Source organism: Rhinichthys klamathensis, unplaced genomic scaffold, assembly GCF_029890125.1.
Source record: "Rhinichthys klamathensis goyatoka isolate OS25496 unplaced genomic scaffold, OSU_Roscu_1.1 h1tg000149l_1, whole genome shotgun sequence".
NCBI lineage: Eukaryota > Metazoa > Chordata > Actinopteri > Cypriniformes > Leuciscidae > Rhinichthys > Rhinichthys klamathensis.
The window spans coordinates 94,107-115,288 of record NW_026606684.1 but is presented as its reverse complement, the minus strand read 5'-3'; the positions used below and the strand labels follow the sequence as shown (position 1 = coordinate 115,288).

General features: G+C 38.5%; 3 protein-coding genes across 3 annotated transcripts; 2 read left to right on the top strand and 1 right to left on the bottom strand.

Annotated features, from left to right (window-relative positions):
• Positions 1 to 8,869: 8,869 nt before the first annotated feature.
• hsp70.3 (heat shock cognate 70-kd protein, tandem duplicate 3) lies at positions 8,870 to 11,639 on the bottom strand. Its single transcript, XM_056258137.1, has 2 exons — positions 11,555 to 11,639; positions 8,870 to 11,060 (listed from the first exon to the last, which is right to left on the bottom strand). Exon 2 carries the CDS (start codon positions 11,031 to 11,033, stop codon positions 9,102 to 9,104), a length of 1,932 nt encoding a protein of 643 aa, XP_056114112.1. The 5' UTR covers positions 11,034 to 11,060; positions 11,555 to 11,639; the 3' UTR covers positions 8,870 to 9,101.
• A 2,661-nt stretch (positions 11,640 to 14,300) lies between these two features.
• On the top strand, positions 14,301 to 16,512 carry LOC130090651 (heat shock 70 kDa protein). The gene has a single exon (XM_056258135.1). The coding sequence runs from the start codon at positions 14,336 to 14,338 to the stop codon at positions 16,265 to 16,267; it is 1,932 nt and encodes a 643-aa protein (XP_056114110.1). The 5' UTR covers positions 14,301 to 14,335; the 3' UTR covers positions 16,268 to 16,512.
• A 1,694-nt stretch (positions 16,513 to 18,206) lies between these two features.
• On the top strand, positions 18,207 to 21,182 carry hsd17b1 (hydroxysteroid (17-beta) dehydrogenase 1). The gene is made up of 6 exons (XM_056258125.1): positions 18,207 to 18,492; positions 18,659 to 18,820; positions 19,016 to 19,195; positions 19,858 to 19,951; positions 20,087 to 20,267; positions 21,009 to 21,182. The coding sequence occupies exons 1-6, from the start codon at positions 18,396 to 18,398 to the stop codon at positions 21,174 to 21,176; spliced, it is 882 nt and encodes a 293-aa protein (XP_056114100.1). The 5' UTR covers positions 18,207 to 18,395; the 3' UTR covers positions 21,177 to 21,182.

Genomic DNA, 21,182 nt, shown 5'->3' with positions numbered 1-21,182 from the left:
GGTAAGTTGGATTTCCACTCAGAAAAATTGAGAAATGTCCGGTTTTAACACTTTTTACAGGTCATTGAGAAACTAATGAATCCCTTAATTATAAAAAGAAAAGAAAAAAGATTGAGAGAGTACGCACCAACACTTTTAAAGTGTAGGATAGGGACAAAACAGATGGCCCCTTGATTCTCTCTCCCCTCTCTCTTTCTCTCTCTGCTCTCCTTCCTCTGGAGCGCAGGGCTGACAGAAAGTGCAAACTTCCACTCATCTCCGTAGAGTTTTATAAAGACACCAGGCAAACCATCGCTCAGGTCACACCCAGAGGAGGCCCCCTATTGGCTGAAATAATACAAATATGGTGGAGAAGGGGGCAAGGCCTTGGGAAATGAGATGAAGAGATGTGATTGGAGCAATTGGGTGACAACTGCAGCGGGTGTGAGCAGCCTTGAAAGCGGGGTTAAAATTGGGGTCTGTTTTTGGAACATGCACCAACAGGGGAATGGAGACGGTGAATGGGGAATTGTGGTGTTGGGATGGTGATGGTGGTGGAGGGTCAGATGAACGATAGCTCAAATGATTTTGGGATGTTGATATGCATGACCAAGGACTTGGATTTTTGTGGGGACATGCAGGGCTTTGTTATAATTATGTGTACAATTATGTGGTACGGGATTAAAATATTTATCCATTCTATAAGAACTATAATGTGAGGGTACGTTTGAAAATGTATGAAGACTGTCAGGTCTCCATCCTCAGAGAGGATTAGCACCTGGGATGGACAGTTATGGAAAAAGTGAGTGAGGGTAGCAGCACTTCAGACATGGCAAAATGTGCTGTAAAACAGTCTGAGGAGGGATTGATTAGTAAGAGTGCATTAAGAGGGAAAGAAAGAGGGGGGAAAGTAGGAAGAAGGGCCATTAAGGTACAAATGAGGGCTCTGTGTTTATAGTCTTTTATCTTGTTGACAGATAGTTTGGATGAATAGACAGAGATGGATGACTGATTCAATAGTTTTTGTCAAACCAAATCAGCGACAGGAAGAAACCACCATGTGATTTTAGCCCATTTAATGCCCATTCTTTATCTTTTCTTCTTTTTTTTTAACTTTCTTTTCTTTTTTTAAAATGCAATGCTTTCAATTAAAAGCTGATAATTGGGGTAAATGAAGTAAAGCAATGGATAAAGTAGGACAAACTAAAATTTTTTGCATGTACTATTTCTTCTTTTTCCACTGTATTGTGTGGAGATCTTTAGTTGTTTAAAATGATATTGTGTGAGTGGGTTAAGACATTTGGCATCATAATTTAAAACAACAAAAAATGACAGATGATGGTCATTTCAATCAAGTCACAGGCTTGCAGATCATTTGCTTTAGAGTGGGTTTACTCTGTCATTCTAATGTCAGCTGAAACTAAATCGTCTGTACAGCAGATCTAGAAGAAAATAGTGTCATAGTCCAGCTTAAGTACATTGATGGTTCATTTCTGTTATAAAAAAGTTATTAATTTAGTTAATTTATATATACAGCCGCTCTGGAGAAAACAGTGATGTCATCGTCCAGCTCAGTTCAGTTCTCATAATGGTGTCAATGCAGGCAGATCAATAATATTGTTGAATATAAGTGTCTCCAAAGCAAGCCAAAAGCCAAAGGCGACAGTGGCAAGGAACTAAAACTCCATCGGGTGACAGAATGGGGAAAAAACCAAGCTCAGTCGGTGGGCCAGTTCTCCTCTGGCCAATGAACCAACAGTGTATGATTATGATTCAGGCAGCATTACAGGTCAGAAGTCAGATTGGATCAGAACTTTTAGAATATATAAGTCTTATCATGTATATATATGTTTTGGCACGCACTTGGTCATGTAGTGTGCAATACATATACAAGCACACCAGAGCATTATAAGACTGTCAGATGGGTTAGTAAATGTCTTATGTATGTTTTATTATAAACAATACAACGGATGATCATTTACAGGGTTTCTCAAACTCGGTCCTGGAGGGCCATTGTCCTGCAGAGTTTAGCTCCAACCCTGATCAAACACACCTGAGCAAGCTAATCATTTCCATTACATTTATTCATTTAGCTGACGCTTTTATCCAAAGCGACTTACAATTGCTATATATGTCAGAGGTCGCACGCCTCTGGAGCAACTAGGGGTTAAGTGTCTTGCTCAGGGACACATTGGTGTCTCACAGTGGATTCGAACCTGGGTCTCTCACACCAAAGACATGTGTCTTATCCACTGCGCCATCACCACCCCAAGGTGCGCTGCGCCACCCCACCACCCCATAATCAAGGTCTTCAGGATCACTAGAAACTCACAGGTAGGTGTGTTTGATCAGGGTTGGAGCTAAAGTCTGCAGGACAGTGGGCCTCCAGGACCGAGTTTGAGAAACCCTGATTTATGATAATGTTTTCATTCATCATCTGTTTACTTTTTTCACACTTTATATGCTATTTGGCAAACAATCTCTATCACTCATTCCCTTATTTTCAAGACAGCACACTTTATAGAACATATACCACTATCTGTGTTGTTGTTTTTAATTAAGACTATAACAGTTAAAGTGTAGTCTTCGTTAATTAAACTAAAAAAAAAAAATAGTAGATAAAAAAAACTTAGTTACCAAGCCAATATTTCTCATTTTCTAAGTTAAAATACTAAAAATAAATATACTGAAATAAAAAGAATAATATGACAAAATATCACTAAAAAAAACCCCTAAAACTTAAACTAAAATAAACACTAATTCAAAATATACATAAAATAGTATTTAAATAATAATAAAATAATACTGTCCACAATAAAAATATATATATTTTAACAGTATTCATGCTGGTCTACAATTCTCAGTAGTCTCTGAAAACCATTCTCTGCCTCTCCCCACTGAAATGTTTGCGTGAAGACTTGTTCTCCTACTTCAGCTATTGTTATGTAGGTGTCACAGTGGAACTAGACACTCTTGTCTGTGTCGGTGGGGGCTGATGGTTCTTTTGGTACTTGTGTAACTGTAGATTGAGTTGCAGTTGTGTGTGTCCTGTATAAATAGATCTGAGTGATGTGGACCAGCAGCAGCTCAACCCAATTGTTGGATTTTTGCTCCAGCCACAGCTCCAGTGCTGCTGAAGAAATGGAGAGCATGAGGTGTACAGCAGATAATTTAGCCATTCTTAGCCAGTGTTAATGTTAAAGTTCACACACAGGTCTCATGCATCCTCTATTGTCTTTCTCCTGTTATTTAATTCTTTTGAAAGTTCTTTAAATATTTTTCACCACTGACTCTCTGTGACTTTTCAACTTAGACCCCTTGCTCCCTTTCTGACCCTGGCCCCATCAGGTGTGCTTGTGTGTCATGATTCTGACCTGCCACCCTGTCGTCCCACAGAATGTGTCCCGGTGCTGCTGGCATGTCTGTGCTCATGTTGCAGCATGTTTCACATAGCTGCAAAAAAGAAAATATATATATATATATGAATCAGTCATTGGACTTGTGGATATTCTTATATTCAAAATTACAAAATAATTTGTATATAAAGATTTATAATACACCCTGGCCCTGATTTATGAGGTATATAAGTAATTCTTGACAACTAAATTAAATATTTTGTGTGTGTGTGTGTGTGTGTGTGTGTGTGTGTGTGTGTGTGTGTGTGTGTGTGTGTGTGTGTGTGTGTGTGTGTGTGTGTGTGTGTGTGTGTGTGTGTGTGTGTGTGTGTGTGTGTGTGTGTGTGTGTGTGTGTGTGTGTGTGTGTGTGTGTGTGTGTGTGTGTGTGTGTGTGTGTGTGTGTGTGTGTGTGTAAATTTATGAAATATGAAAACATATTAGTGAAATATCATTAAATGTTATCAGTAAACCAGCTGCTATAGGTGTGCAAGATAGCAGTGCACAAAATGGCAAAGCACTTGGACTTTAAGAACAGGAAGTTTGATAGGAATTGTTTCATTCAGTGGTGATAGCAGGACATATGATGTTTTACTGGAAAGAGATGGGACACATGGAACTGATAAGTTAGTTCCCTGGTTTTATGGGTATATTTATCCTTCTGTAACTCTGTCATTTTGTGTCTTCCCTTTTAGGTCTACACTTGCCCTGCGGAACATATAGAGACACTGCTGATGACAGGAAGATGGATCAAGGGAAAGAGAAGAGGGACTCAGGAAAGCCAAGATGTAGAGATGAATTAAAGGTTAAATATATACAGTGGCGAGTGAGAGGAGTGTAGAATGGAGATAGCGAAACCAGTATGAAGAAAAAGATCAGGAGTGAAAAATGTGCAATTGAGGAATCAGAGAGAGTAATAAAAGGGAAAATAAGGGGGAACAACAGCTTGGGAAGATTTGACAGTGGTTCAGCTGTTATAGTTTTAGTTAACCGCCACTGACAAATTCCTTAAGTGATTAATGAGGCCTTTCTTTCTCATTCACTTTTTAAATAAATGAACATGAATATAGTAAAAAAAAAAAAAAAAAAAAGGTTATTTATTGGCATCAATGGTTCCATAAAGAACCTTTAACATCCATGGAACCTTTCCATTCCACAAAAGGTTCTTTATGGTGGAAAAAGGTTTCTTTAGATTATTAAAATGTTCTTTACACTAAGAAAACAGAACTGTTCACTGAACGGTTCTTTTGGAAACCAAACACAGTTCTTTTATGGCATTGCTGCGTAAACCCCCCTTTGGAACTTTTATTTTTAAGAGTGTACCATATGCAGAGGCCAATGTCATTTTACACACGTGTACAGTATGTTGTGTACATGTGTGCGTGCCAAACAAGTGTGTGACAGGTGTTGGACAGGAATGGTGTTAAATTCTCAGCACTGTCCCTATTCTTGGTTATTTGAATCTCTGGCTCCAAAGTATGGTGCCGTAATCCGGTCTTTAATGACTAACACCTCTATATAGGCTACACACGCAGAAGGCACGTGAATACATTCATAAGATCATCTGGATGGACCCGGAAAAGAACTTTTTATAATAATATTTTTTTTTTTTTACAATGATGTTTTACATTTACGCTAGGAATGGATGTATTGCTTGCTTTGAAAAATGTTCTGCCCCTAAAAATGTTTTTGTCAAGTAATCTAAAGTGCTCATGTGGCAACTTCTAAATTAAAAAAAAAGCAGCTAATGCAATAAAACTTGTTCCTTTGTTATTTAAGTTGGGTAAAATGAATAGTAGCACCATTGAAACCATTTATGATTTAATGTGTTTTGACACATCTCATTCTATGAAATAAAAGATGCACAGATCGTCATAAAGGCAGGGACAAACATTATCTAAATAGGAGGTTGGGTTGGGTATCAGATTTCACAGCTGTGAAAAAACAGTTATCAGTTTTTACAGTGAAGGAACATTTCTGTGGGAACAGCTTCTTACCGCTATTAATAATAGCGAGGGTTGTCCTTGGGTATTCTTGAAAGAGGAGAGGGCAGAGGATATCCCAAAGAAAGTCCAACACTCTCTCTCTCGGTCTCCATTTCTCTCTCTCGCTCTCTCTCCCTTTCTCTCTCTCTCTCGCTCTCTCTCTCTCTCTCTCTCTCTCTCTCTCTCTCTCTCTCTCTCTCTCTCTCTCTCTCTCTCTCTCTCTCTCTCTCTCTCTCTCTCTCTCTCTCTCTCTCTCGGTCTCCATTTCTCTCTCTCGCTCTCTCTCCCTTCTCTCTCTCTCTCTCTCTCTCTCTCTCTCTCTCTCTCTCTCTCTCTCTCTCTCTCTCTCTCTCTCTCTCTCTCTCTCTCTCTCTCTCTCTCTCTCTCTCTCTTTCTCTTTCTCTTTCTCCACTCCGGGTTATATTTAGCCTGGCTTTAGGGGTGTTGACCTCTTGCTCTGTTGCTGGCTGTATCCTTACAAGGCCCAACCACAAGTATTGTTTCTTAGCAACCCTTGATGTTTTCACCTAAGTGGACGGGTCCACCAATGTGCTGTTGTAGCAGCTAATCATTATAATCATCCTATAAGCATCACCACCATCAGCAGCAGCAGCAGAATGAGCATGTGCACCTCGTGTCTGCTGATGCTCCTATTGGTAGATGTGCTATTATATATACATTTATTATACAGACATTTTCAATTTGCCTTAAGTTTAGTTTAGTGTTAGTTTTCTCATAGTTCATTTTAGTTAGAATTTAGTTTCAGTTTGTTTTATGGGAAAGTTAATGCATTAACTGGTGTCATTTAAAAATGTAAATTTATTAGAATAGTCTAGTTTTATTGCCAGTTAATGTATACAATGTTCTAAAATGACTATTATTTTGCAGCCAGCTATTTTTTTAGCTGGTTTTTTAATCATGAAAATGCATTTTAGGGAAGCTTTAGTTGTTACCAGATATGTTTTTTTTTATTTTTTATTTTTTATGTAATGATAACATATATTTTATATATTTTGTTTCGTGAATTTCTACATTGACCAGCCTGGCCGTCAACAATGTAGCTGTTTTTACACAAACAAAGAATAAAACTAAATTGGACAAAGACTGACAGATTAATCTATTGAATTTAATTAAAATGCTGATTAACGAATAAGGTAATTATACTTTATTTTACAGTGTCCTTGTTACACACATGTTACATGTAGTTACTATATTGTACCATAATTACTATATTATGCATAACATTCTTTTTATCAGTTGCCATTTGTTAATGCTATTCAATACCATTTATTTAAAAAAACAAAAATCTAGTATGTGTTTTAGTTTGGTTTATGGGCGTAAGCACGTATAGTGGTTGTAGTATGTGTAAACAGCACTGGATGGGATCAACTTAGAGGTGAACTATATGCATTCTGCATGTGTTTGGGTGTGAGTATCTGTTTGTCTGATAATAAATTAAAAGGGTGCAGAGTTACGATATTTGTTCCCATACAATTAGGATGAGATTTAGGGTTACTATGGAACAAACAAACAAACAGCTAAATGTACTGTATATGTGTGGGGAGCATGGAGCTGTACCAGGATGTTTTTTAAGAGCATGTTATGTGTCCATGCTATATGTGTACATGGATCCTCTTTACTGTCCCTCTGTTTTTGATGAGGTGTTTTTGTTTTGTTTTTATTGTTCCTCCATTCTTGAGGTTGTACTTTCTGTGGTGGATCATGTTTTGATTGGAATGCTCTGCCCCCAAAAGGGCCGTCCTTGTCATGCCATGGACACTGCTTTAAACTGGAGAGGGTTTGAAATGTTGCATTTCACACGTAGTGGCCTGACACTCACATTCATGGCTTACTTACTGGCTGCAGTCACAGCAGAAACACACATGCCTGATGCCAACATAATTACCCTAATCAGTGCTCATTATAACTCATCAGCAGCTGTTACAATGATGGTCGAATGTGTTACTTATGACTAAAACCAATAGCTTCAGTAGGATTGAAGGAATATTTTGGGTTCAATACAAGTTAAGTTCAATGGAAAGCATTTGTGGCATAATGTTTATTGCCACAAAAATGTCCACTTTCCCCTCTTTCTTAAAAAAACCCAACAGCTGTGGGTTACAGTGAGTCACAAATGTTCAAATATGTTACAATAGTATCACCACAAGACATTATACTACGATTTTAGAGTGAAAACTTGCTTACTAACCTTTTCTGTGTAAAGTTATAATTAATTTGACAAAAAAGTTGTAAACGAAAAGCCTGAAACCCTAAAAAGTGTATAAATTATTATTTAAACATCATTTTACAGCTCAATTACAACACGAGTGTTAACAGATGAATTAATGTAAGTTCTTTTCTAATACTATAAGCTTCACATTTCTGCTTTTAAATCCTTCACAAATTCCTATATTAAAATCCTTAATTTGCTTCCATAGTAAGTGCAGTGGAGTTTAAAGAATTGAAATATTTAATTGTAATAATCAACATTATGCCACAAATGTTGTAAATTGAACTTAACTTGTTTTAAATATTTCTTTAACTGCTACACTTTTAAAACTTCACACATAAGTGTTTTCTCAGAATATTTGTCCATTTATAAGTCATATGTATAAACAGTCATGTTTGCAGTCATGTGGCCATGGTGAACAGTCTCACCTGTGGCACTTGAATAACAAAATAACTTAACACATCTGACACTGAATTATTGAAATCGGATATGAGCAGTAAAGTAAGGGTCACCTCATGTACTTTTGTGTATCTTTGTACTGTGTGCTACAATTTGACATTCAATATTATTTTAGTAACTCCAGATGGTGTTGCACTCTAGATGAATTGCATAATTCCATTAAACATCTTATGTATGTGTGAGGGATTGTTCCATGAAGGAGCCAGTTTATTTGTATTGGTAGGGTGTTTGGATGAGGCAGGGATCAGTCTCTAAAGTCGAGGAAGATAATGTCATAGTCTCTTTTTGGCTGTGCTCATGCCTGGGTTCAAAGCCTTCCAGGAAATAAGACAGAGGAATTTGTGTTTGTCTGTTTTACAGTCAGGATGTACTGACCCCTGCTGCTTATGTCAGTAACTACAGCATAAATGTGTAGAAAGATTTTAGCCCAAAGTCATTAGTGAATCTGCAACTTCAACTCTGGTTATAATCTCGGTGCCTTTTGTGTTATGTCAGTCTTTATGGCCTGTAGTCATTTTTGATAGATATTTATTTGATATATGCAATGTATACATGGATACTGCCTGGCTCTTGTTTGAGAATGCCATCTACTGGTTTGTTTATTTATTTGAAGAAATATAAGGTCACTGTTTAGATTTAGTTTTAGAGTACTTAAAAAAAACTACAACACTTTTTGAAATAAATATTAAACATTTTATTTACATAGTTTTACCACAACATTTATTAACATGTAACTGTAATCAAACATGAATGAAAAATAATGTAAAATCACCTCTTAGAAATTTCAAGCTTATTTTTTAAGTTAAAACATATTGACTAAATGTCAAGTTGCAGAGCACTTTATTTAGTAGCAAAATGTTTTCGAGAGCAGATGGAGTAAACTAATACCGTGCAGTGATATGACGGTTTACATATCATTTTTTGACTGAAGAAAGGTGTGAGCATTAGGGGTATAAAAAAAGGAATCATAATGTAATAAGGCCTGAAAACAAAATGAAAGAACCAAAGAGAAAAGATTTATATCAGTCCCTGCACCATTCAGTTCATGAGGTGTTTTAATCCACCTCTTCAATAGTTGGTCCCTGGGAAGCGGCCCCTGATCCGCCCCGTGCCTGAGCTCCACAGCCTCCAGCTGGCATCCCTCCCTGATAAAGCTTAGTGATGATTGGGTTGCAGACTTTCTCCAACTCCTTCAGCTGATGTTCATACTCCTCTTTATCAGCCAGCTGGTTGTTCTCTAGCCAGCTGATGGCGGCATTGCATTTCTCAATGACTTTCTTCTTGTCATCCTCACTGATCTTGCCTTTCAGGTTCTCATCTTCCACACTGCTCTTCATGTTGAAGGCGTAAGACTCCAGGGAGTTTTTGGCAGCAATCTTCTCTCTTTGCAGATCATCTTCAGCTTTGTACTTGTCTGCGTCCTGCACCATTTTCTCAATCTCCTCTTTGCTCAGTCTGCCCTTGTCATTGGTGATGGTGATCTTGTTCTCTTTTCCAGTGCTTTTGTCCACCGCTGACACATTAAGGATTCCATTGGCGTCAATGTCAAAGGTCACTTCAATCTGCGGGACTCCACGTGGTGCGGGTGGAATTCCTGTGAGCTCAAATTTACCCAGCAGGTTGTTGTCTTTTGTCATGGCCCTCTCTCCCTCAAACACCTGGATCAGGACACCGGGCTGGTTGTCTGCATAGGTGCTGAAGGTCTGGGTCTGTTTGGTGGGGATGGTGGTGTTGCGTTTGATGAGGGCTGTCATGACTCCACCTGCAGTCTCGATGCCCAAAGATAGTGGGGCAACATCCAGCAGCAGCAGGTCCTGGACATTTCCAGATGTGTCACCCATGAGGATGGCGGCTTGCACCGCTGCACCATAAGCCACTGCCTCATCTGGGTTGATGCTCTTGTTCAAGTCCCTGCCGTTGAAGAAATCCTGCAGAAGCTTCTGGATCTTTGGGATTCTTGTTGATCCACCAACCAGAACAACGTCATGGATCTGAGACTTGTCCATCTTGGCGTCTCTCAGGGATTTCTCCACAGGCTCAAGTGTTCCCCTGAAGAGGTCTGAGCACATCTCTTCAAAGCGTGCTCTGGTGATGGACGTGTAGAAGTCGATGCCCTCGTACAGTGAGTCGATCTCAATGCTGGCCTGAGAGCTGGAGGAAAGGGTTCTCTTGGCTCGCTCGCACGCTGTTCGCAGCCTCCTCAGTGCCCTCTTGTTCTGACTGATGTCCTTCTTGTGCTTCCTCTTGAATTCTTCTACAAAGTGATTCACCATGCGGTTGTCAAAGTCCTCGCCACCCAGATGAGTGTCTCCGGCTGTGGCCTTCACCTCAAAGATGCCATCTTCAATGGTCAGGATGGACACGTCAAAGGTGCCTCCACCCAGGTCAAAGATCAGGACGTTGCGTTCTGCTCCTTTGCCTTTGTCAAGGCCGTAGGCGATGGCTGCAGCCGTGGGCTCGTTGATGATTCTGAGGACATTGAGCCCAGCGATCACTCCGGCGTCTTTAGTGGCTTGCCTCTGCGAGTCATTGAAATAGGCAGGAACTGTGACAACTGCATTTGTGACCTTCTGCCCCAGATAAGCTTCAGCAATCTCCTTCATCTTCACCAGGACCATAGAGGAAATTTCTTCAGGATTAAATGTCTTGTTTTCGCCTTTGTATTCGACTTGAACCTTTGGCTTTCCGCTATCACTGACGACTTGGAAGGACCAGTGCTTCATGTCAGACTGCACTACTGGGTCATCAAATTTCCTGCCAATCAGCCTCTTGGCATCAAACACGGTGTTGTTGGGGTTCATGGCCACCTGGTTTTTAGCTGCATCTCCAATGAGCCTCTCTGTGTCAGTGAAGGCAACATAGCTGGGTGTTGTTCTGTTCCCCTGGTCATTGGCGATGATCTCCACTTTTCCATGCTGAAACACCCCCACACAGGAGTAGGTGGTGCCCAGGTCAATTCCAATGGCTACTCCTTTTGCTGATGACATGTTTGGTTTCTTTTAAAGTCTACCTGTCTTTAACAAGGAAAAGAAATAGGAAAATTACCATGTAAAACCGCTACATTTTAACCATGAAATTAATATTAATATTATGCAGATTTAAAAACTTTATAATTTTTTTTTGTACGTTCATTGTTCACACTAATGATTTGAAAAATTAGAAGACCATTATTATTATTATTAATAATGTATAATAGGACTAAATATAATACATAGTCAAATATAATTATTTGTTAAAAACGTATATAAATTCTTAAGTAGGCTATTAATTCATTAAGTGGCTCTTCATCGCATATTTTTGTTGACATTTAATCATGAAACAGATGAGTATACAGTATACTAATCTGTTTCATGATTAAATGTCAATATAGAATAAAACATTATTTACTGCAAGCATTTCATGTCTGATAAAGCTAGTTATAAATGTACACATTTATGTCGTAGGCAGCCTAAGTATATAAACTCAATAGAAAAAGAACAGTGGTAGTTTAAATTAATTTTCCCCTTACCTTTTATGATTTAGATATTGTGTGGCAGGTGTATTGTGGCTCGTTGTCTAGAAGATGGCACACACTTCGCTGCGTCTCGCTCTTTCCAATGTGTTCCTAACTATCCCGAAGTTTATAACGAAGCACTGCCACAGTCCTATTTTATATTCTCTTACATGGCCCTGTTGAAGTTTCTCGAAAGCGCCAGCGAGTTCGACCAATCAAAAACCAGCACAGGCGGAATGGCTCCACCCACTACGCTGCGTCATCGTATAGTCCTGCTCTAGCTATTTCTGGAGTGTTCTGTGATTGGGACCACATGAAGGCATAACATTTTAGTGATCTCGTAAACGCTGAACAGTTTGGACTGTTTATACTTATAAGTCCGTACGGAAATTCAGTAATGTACAAATAACACGCTTTGATTATAGACTACTCATGTAGAAACTTTTGTTTCAATTATTTTCGAATGCCATTACATTTTTTTAAGTTTTGTAATATAACGTTTGTAATTAGAAACAACCAATAGCCTAATGTTATCTGTGTGAATTAAAATCGATGTTTAATTAAACTGTCCGAATAATCAAATAACTTACAATGAAACAAAAAGTCTCACAGGAGAATGTGTCTAGGTCTAGGCAAACTAATTTATTACATAAGAAGTATTTTTGTTGGAACTGTCCTTTTCAGTAGCTGTATTTCTTTGTATGTTCCTTTTTTTCTTTTTGTTATGTAGCCTACCCTAAGTTTTACATGTCTGTATGACTGCGGGGATGATATATGATTCTGGAACATTGGTGACTTAAGTTTGTGGCACGTAGTCATTCTGCTCTATTGTCAACAGAGGTCACTGTGCACCCAGGGCGTCGTTTTTCTCTCATTTCACCCATTATTCTTTCTCAAATGTTGAGCAATTGTGGCACACAAGACACCTCACCTCGTATGTGTCTTAACGGTGAATGTATTGCAAACGCATAGTTCATCTAAAGCTACTAAATTAATTTATGTAGGCTATGGACTGTGAAATGCATCAGTGGCCAAAATAAAACCTAGCTGGGTGGATGTTATGTAGGCCTAATGACAATTTCATTAATCAGCAAACTAAAGCTGCATGTTCAAATGGTCTATTACACATCGCTGTATTTGGAATTTCAGACTAGTTAATTAGGCTACACAGTAATACAATTAGCCTATTCAATGCGTAAAATTGAGAAAATATGTCAAGATCTTTATACAAATTATAGTTTATTCCATCATTAACATAGCCTAACTGTCTGATATTTTATTATAACAACCGTGTTGCCCTGGGGGGAATTAAGCAAGCTTAAAGCTTTACTCAAAACTGGAATAATTAGTGAACACAAGATGTTTTATTCAAATAACTTGACATTTATAAGTCTGTGAAACTGATGTAGCCTGCCTACATAAACCCAACAAAAAGTTCAATTTGGAGTGAATTGTTTACTCGATGTTTTTAACGATCATGATCATGACTCATCAGGCTCCGCAATCATTACGCGATTTACAAACTTAAACCATATAGTTAAAAGCACTAAGCTCTTATATAAAATACTTGTTTTAGAATTAACTGCAGGGAGACCTAATGCCATTTTATTTTTTTATATGATAAAGCGACCAGACTAGAAACCCCACTTTTTCATATTTCACGTAATTATCAAGCACTCAACTATGATAGCTAAAGACATATTTTTATAGTTCATTGCAATTCATTTGACTTTTCTTCTCTGTTTTGGCGTAATTTCACAGCACAATTCTGGAAGCGTCCAGAAACTTCCTCTCAGTTGCCTAAGAATGACAGCTGACGTGACGCGTCCGCTTTCTGTGTTTTGATTGGTCTGATTCACTCGACTTTTCCAGAAATGTATAGAGTTTGACCGGGTGCGCGCTGTGGTGTATTTAAAGAGCGGATGGATGGCAGATAACGAAATTCATCAGAAGAAGAGCGATCTGTGAAGCAAGCGATAAAAACCCCAGTCTGTATTGACTTTTTCCGCGACGAGGTGTAAATTAATTTTTATTGAAGAATCACTCTACGGTAAGTCTATATTTATTTTACTTTAGGGTCTAGGTTACATGCATTGTGTAGTAGCCTATTACTTATGCATCTATTCATGAATCTACTTAATATGTTTCAATATTAGCTTTGTATATTACTATCTTATTATTACATGCAGACAGTCTATATTCTCCTGAAAAAAAACAAGCAGGGGACCTGCAGTTGCATAAACTTAGCCACCTTTAAGACTGACTGTGTCTTAAGAAGTCTGATCAACTGGCAGTTTACCAAGATTTAAGTGAATTTTGAATTCAAATTAGACTGATCTGCCATTTTATGTAACTTAAAAAAAATGTGGTCCAGTCTTGAAAAATAAATTTAGATGACTAATTTGTAAGACTAGTCTAAGCAGTTTATGCAACTGCATGGCCACTGTATTCACTGTTACACTTTTTTTTTTACTATTATACTGTATGAGCACAACAAGACCTATTTTCGGTAACGCTTCCTTTTACAGTACAGTACTTACATGTACTTACAGTGTACTTACCTAGAAAGTACTGGCTAATATAAGGTAAGTACATGGGTTAGGGGTAGGTTCAGGGTTAGTACCTAGTTATTACCCAGTAATTGTAATTACTATAATAAGTACATAGTAAGTACATGGGTAACAGGACTGTAAAATGAAGTGTTACCCTATTTTCTATGCACAACAATTTGTATACATTTAGAAAAATTCTTATTGTTCTTTTTTCTGTTTTACTAGATTTCACTAGTAACCAAACATGTCATCAGCAAAAGGAGTAGCCATTGGAATTGACCTGGGCACCACCTACTCCTGTGTGGGGGTGTTTCAGCATGGAAAAGTGGAGATCATCGCCAATGACCAGGGGAACAGAACAACACCCAGCTATGTTGCCTTCACTGACACAGAGAGGCTCATTGGAGATGCAGCTAAAAACCAGGTGGCCATGAACCCCAACAACACCGTGTTTGATGCCAAGAGGCTGATTGGCAGGAAATTTGATGACCCAGTAGTGCAGTCTGACATGAAGCACTGGTCCTTCCAAGTCGTCAGTGATAGCGGAAAGCCAAAGGTTCAAGTCGAATACAAAGGCGAAAACAAGACATTTAATCCTGAAGAAATTTCCTCTATGGTCCTGGTGAAGATGAAGGAGATTGCTGAAGCTTATCTGGGGCAGAAGGTCACAAATGCAGTTGTCACAGTTCCTGCCTATTTCAATGACTCGCAGAGGCAAGCCACTAAAGACGCCGGAGTGATCGCTGGGCTCAATGTCCTCAGAATCATCAACGAGCCCACGGCTGCAGCCATCGCCTACGGCCTTGACAAAGGCAAAGGAGCAGAACGCAACGTCCTGATCTTTGACCTGGGTGGAGGCACCTTTGACGTGTCCATCCTGACCATTGAAGATGGCATCTTTGAGGTGAAGGCCACAGCCGGAGACACTCATCTGGGTGGCGAGGACTTTGACAACCGCATGGTGAATCACTTTGTAGAAGAATTCAAGAGGAAGCACAAGAAGGACATCAGTCAGAACAAGAGGGCACTGAGGAGGCTGCGAACAGCGTGCGAGCGAGCCAAGAGAACCCTTTCCTCCAGCTCTCAGGCCAGCATTGAGATCGACTCACTGTACGAGGGCATCGACTTCTACACGTCCATCACCAGAGCACGCTTTGAAGAGATGTGCTCAGACCTCTTCAGGGGAACACTTGAGCCTGTGGAGAAATCCCTGAGAGACGCCAAGATGGACAAGTCTCAGATCCATGACGTTGTTCTGGTTGGTGGATCAACAAGAATCCCAAAGATCCAGAAGCTTCTGCAGGATTTCTTCAACGGCAGGGACTTGAACAAGAGCATCAACCCAGATGAGGCAGTGGCTTATGGTGCAGCGGTGCAAGCCGCCATCCTCATGGGTGACACATCTGGAAATGTCCAGGACCTGCTGCTGCTGGATGTTGCCCCACTATCTTTGGGCATCGAGACTGCAGGTGGAGTCATGACAGCCCTCATCAAACGCAACACCACCATCCCCACCAAACAGACCCAGACCTTCAGCACCTATGCAGACAACCAGCCCGGTGTCCTGATCCAGGTGTTTGAGGGAGAGAGGGCCATGACAAAAGACAACAACCTGCTGGGTAAATTTGAGCTCACAGGAATTCCACCCGCACCACGTGGAGTCCCGCAGATTGAAGTGACCTTTGACATTGACGCCAATGGAATCCTTAATGTGTCAGCGGTGGACAAAAGCACTGGAAAAGAGAACAAGATCACCATCACCAATGACAAGGGCAGACTGAGCAAAGAGGAGATTGAGAAAATGGTGCAGGACGCAGACAAGTACAAAGCTGAAGATGATCTGCAAAGAGAGAAGATTGCTGCCAAAAACTCCCTGGAGTCTTACGCCTTCAACATGAAGAGCAGTGTGGAAGATGAGAACCTGAAAGGCAAGATCAGTGAGGATGACAAGAAGAAAGTCATTGAGAAATGCAATGCCGCCATCAGCTGGCTAGAGAACAACCAGCTGGCTGATAAAGAGGAGTATGAACATCAGCTGAAGGAGTTGGAGAAAGTCTGCAACCCAATCATCACTAAGCTTTATCAGGGAGGGATGCCAGCTGGAGGCTGTGGAGCTCAGGCACGGGGCGGATCAGGGGCCGCTTCCCAGGGACCAACTATTGAAGAGGTGGATTAAAGTTATGGACTAATATATGTCATGTGTCAGTTAGAACTCTCTTAAACTTTGAGCAAGGATTTTTTAAATGATATTGCTACTCTAATAGTCCTGTTTTGTTATTTATTAACCATAAACCACTGTATTTTACTCAATTTGTATATACTGTTACGATGTAAATAATACAAGCATGATTATCTTTTATGGACAATGAACATTGTTAATTTTTTTTTTATTAAATATGAAATGTTTTCTCATTCAGAAGGTCTAGTTATGTGGTTTCTTTTTTCAGTTATAGTAGTTAAAATGTGTAAAGTGCTCTCTTTTTTTACACTCTTCACAAACACACTTGCAACCATATGAAATGATCATATAAAACATGATGCACTTTTTAAATTTGTTAATACAAGTTCAGTTATTTGTTTGACTGTTACTCAGTTACCCGTAACTCAGTTTGACTGTTCATTCTACTTTTTAAGGTGCAGCTGTTCCTAAACAGATTTCAAACAAGTTTACTGAACTTGGTGTTTTGTGTTCCTGTTTTAATGTATTGTGAAGATATAATGAAGAAATGAAAAAAGAAGTGCTATATTGTTTTGTTTTTAAAGGGTATTTTTTTTAGGTGTTATGAAGGTAAAAAAATGTATCAATCTCACCCTAAACTAGACTGCAAGACAAATCATGTCAATGAAAATATTATTCTAAACTTTATGAAATTTTCCTATCTTAAGAGGTAGGCTACTAGTGAGTATTTTCACAGACAAGCATGACATCATGCAACAGCCAGACACACACAGATGATCAACGCAGTTTCAGTTTAAAAAAAGAAAGTGTAAAACAATTTTTACTCAGAAATGCTAGCAAATTTCACAATTTATTAGAGAAACAGCAAGTAACACAAAACATTGTGAAAAACATGAAAATAGTTTTTTCTCGCAAAACGTAGGCTACTTCAATTTTATTTACAACTTCGAAAAATCCTTTTTTACATTGCTGTTAATTTCTCTTTTATCTATCTTCAGCTGTCAAAATCACCAAGAAAATGTTCCTTTATGAAAAATTGATTTGAATAAATGAATAAGTAAAAATATTGATTTAGCTATTACCAAAAAACATTAAAAATCAGATCATTAAAAATATCTGATTGCGTAATGCACGTTACTGATGCATTACTTTACTCGTAACATCAAAAAAGTAATCTGATTGCGTTATGCATGTTACTTGTTAATGCGTTACCAGTAATGCGATTGAAAACACCTGATCGCTATAGGTTTTCTCAGAGAGTTAGAAATGTGTCCATCTCTTGATAATCTTCACATAATCAGAATTATCAGCCAATAAGGGTAAATTGACATACTCTACACCGGAGGACTGGAGCTTCTGAGTTGGGTTTCCACAGTTGTACTTTGACAGGCTGTAGAGATCTCTGATGGAATCACGTCCTTATGTTCTGATATCAAATATACGCGAAGGTCAACTTGTATGAAGTTAAATTGCATTTGCAATATTTCGCATTTATATTTTTTGTATATATTTGAGTTTTCACATGATTTTTATATACATTTATTGACTGATTTGTTAAATACACACAATATCACGGTGTTATTACTGCATTATGTTTAATACAGTATCTCTTCAGTTTAAACCATAAACGCATGCTGTCCACTCAAGTGGACATCTAAAAATCTCTGAAAAATAAGTGTAATTTTTTTTTATCTTGTTTTTCATGCCCTAAGAGCAATAAAAACACATAGGAAAAAAATCCTGACTAAGGTTACCATAATTCATGCATGAAAGGGTTAAAACATTGAACGTATGATTGAAAATATAAGATCTATAAATGATTGATTCCACCCCCATCATAAATTTAACATTCTCAAAAAAACAAAGTTATTTACTGAATATTTCTTTTCTTCATGTTATTCAATATTTACCACAGCTGGTGACATGTACGGTATGTGTCAATTCGAAGTTGCACCTGCTGAGCAAAAAAAAAAAAAAAGAGTGTGAAACCAGAATGTTTACACCAAGCTGGCCTTGTGATAACGGAGAAAGCTAAAACATTTAAATCAGAGACAAAGCAGTTAGACGGACCACTTCAAATGCAGCGCTCGTCTCTAGTGTTGCGGACTGATGTTTTATTGCACAAATGGAGCAGAAAGTTGTTCTCATTACTGGATGCTCTTCAGGGATTGGGCTCAGTCTTGCTGTGCATCTCGCATCAAATCCGTCAAAAGTCTACAAAGGTAACTGATGTAACAAAAAACAATGCATTTCTGTGGTTCATTTTACTTATAGTTTATACTGACATGTATGTCTAAAAATTACTGTTATCGTTAGTGGAAAGAGAGCTTTATATATAGTTACAATCATTGTTTAAAAAAAGTACGATTGATTATTGATGTTGTTTAGTTTACGCTACCATGCGGAACCTGGACAAGAAGCAACGGCTGTTGGAGAGTGTGAGAGGACTGCATAAAGACACTATGGCCATACTACAGATGGATGTGACAGATCAGCAGTCTATACTTGATGCCAAAAGAAATGTTACAGAGGGCAGAATTGACATACTGGGTAAGAGAACGTAAGACATTATGCCCTTTCAAAGGGAAAAGGTGCGTATAAAGATTAAGGTTAAAAGTCCACATGAATAGGCATTCTTTATATCCACTGTGCTTACATGGGGTTTATATAATATAAACCATGTTTTAACCAAAGGACTTTGGGATAAATGATTTAATTGATTCCCTCCTAATATCTTTGTGTTAGTTTGTAATGCAGGTGTAGGTCTGATGGGCCCTCTGGAAGCTCACTCGCTGGACACTATACGTGGAATCCTGGACGTCAATCTGCTGGGCACACTTCGCACCATTCAGACCTTCCTACCGGACATGAAGAGAAAGAGACATGGACGAATCCTTGTGACAGGCAGCATGGGAGGACTACAGGGTGAGTGGGGATGGAGATAGAGAAAGTGAGATTTTTCAAAAACATGCAGCGAAGCAAAGCGATTCATTGCAAAATTGATTTTCTCTTGTTTTTCCATTTTTGAAAAATGACAAGTTGTCATGTCTATTTATATAGCACTTTGTATAATACAGATTGTTGTATTCCAGTTTATTACTGTGAGGCTGCTTTGACACAGTGTTGATAATGTTGGAGAATTCATAAATTATGAAACAAGTTCAATTCAGATATAAAGCATGCAGCTCTACATGAGATGAGTCATTATCCAGCTCAATTCAGTTCAATAACAGCATCAAGGTTACAAAGTTAGTGTCATTATCCAGGTCAATTCAGTTCAAATTTTGTTCACATCTGACAGTGTAAGTGCAGTTGATAATATAACTGAAAATTTGTATTTTAAACCCCAACTGAGCATGCCAAAGGAGGCAACATCCTCCTAACAAGCGAAACTTTTTCAGAGATAATTTTCAGAGAATCTCTCTTGGAGTGTTTATTTTTCTTACATCATCGGCAAAATGCTTTTTTCTTGTTTTAAGCTTAGATCCCGTCAGATGTTTTTGCTTGCAACAAGAAATGAAACCCTAGAACTTGCCAATGGGGTAAAACAAATAAATTACCGTTTATGTTCTCTGTCTGAAACTCAGGTTTACCATTCAATGAGGTCTACTGCGCTAGCAAATTTGCAGTAGAGGGCGCTTGTGAGAGCCTGGCTATTCTACTCCAGCACTTCAATATTCAGTGAGTAAATAACTATACAATGTGCTTGTATAACCAAACAGAACCTTTTTGCCTATAAATATTCTTCAGATAAATTGCTTAGGCACCCATACAATTAGCTAAGTCCATCTAAACATTCCATCTCCCATGCTGCAGTGTGAGCCTGATTGAATGTGGACCAGTCAACACAGACTTCCTGATGAACCTGAAGAGGACTGAGGCCAGCGATGAGGCGCTGGAGGTTGACGCACACACACGCAGCCTGTATGATCAGTACCTGCAGCACTGCCAGTCTGTGTTCCAGAATGAGGCTCAGGATACTGATGACATCATACAGGTGCTACATTCAGCACTGGCAGAAAGCCGTCAACCTCTGAGTGAGGGTGAAGGACTGTGTCTGATTTAGACAGTCAAAACAAACTGACAGAGCAAAATAAATATAGATTTGAGTTTAAATTGTTTTATAATCTTACCTGAATATTATTTCAAAGCTTACACTAAGAAAAAAAGGTCTATAAGTAACGTACAAGCAATTGGCCCAACAATACGAAGACAAATTCAATAATAATATTAATCTTAAAGTAATATAATAAAGTAAATATACTGAAATCCTATGAGGCCCTTTTTACAACAACAATAATAATAATAATTGGTTACATTTATATAGCGCTTAGTGTATTTAACAAACATAATTATTATTTTATCTGAATATCAACATAATTGAGATTTAGTCTGTCGAAACAGGTTTGAGGTTATTGATCTAATATTGTGTCTGGAAAATAGTGATCTGTGTATGTGTGTATTACCCCAGTAGTGGCCTTTTTGATTAATTTAGCATTTTGTGCTTTAACAACTAAATAGTTTCCATTTATTTTCCTTAACGACACACTGGCTGATGCATCATCAATATGTACAGGCTATATCTAAATATGTCACAATTTAAAAGGAAATGCGAGCATCTTCCCCCATTTTATCCTATATATTAGCTATTTACCCATTGTTTTATGAGATATTCTATACAAATATATAGCCATGACTATTTTAACATATTCCATCCTGCTCTTAATTCTACATTTAGGTATATCTGGAGGCAATTGAAGCACCGACTCCATTCCTCAGATATTACACTAACAGAGCCCTACTACCCATGAGCAGCCTGAAACTCACCTCCATGGATGGCTCTCAGTACATCCGGGCAATGAGCAAACTCATCTTCTCTGCACCCGACACAGATCCAAAGATATGATGCTAA

Bases quoted from the DNA above. Each gene is read 5' to 3' on its own strand.
- hsp70.3 (XM_056258137.1), bottom strand. From the start codon at position 11,033: ATGTCATCAGCAAAAGGAGTAGCCATTGGAATTGACCTGGGCACCACC.
- hsd17b1 (XM_056258125.1), top strand. From the start codon at position 18,396: ATGGAGCAGAAAGTTGTTCTCATTACTGGATGCTCTTCAGGGATTGGG. The intron at 18,493-18,658 runs GTAACTGATGTA...GATGTTGTTTAG, and splicing joins TCCGTCAAAAGTCTACAAAG to TTTACGCTACCATGCGGAAC. The intron at 19,196-19,857 runs GTGAGTGGGGAT...TCTGAAACTCAG, and splicing joins CAGCATGGGAGGACTACAGG to GTTTACCATTCAATGAGGTC.
- LOC130090651 (XM_056258135.1), top strand. From the start codon at position 14,336: ATGTCATCAGCAAAAGGAGTAGCCATTGGAATTGACCTGGGCACCACC.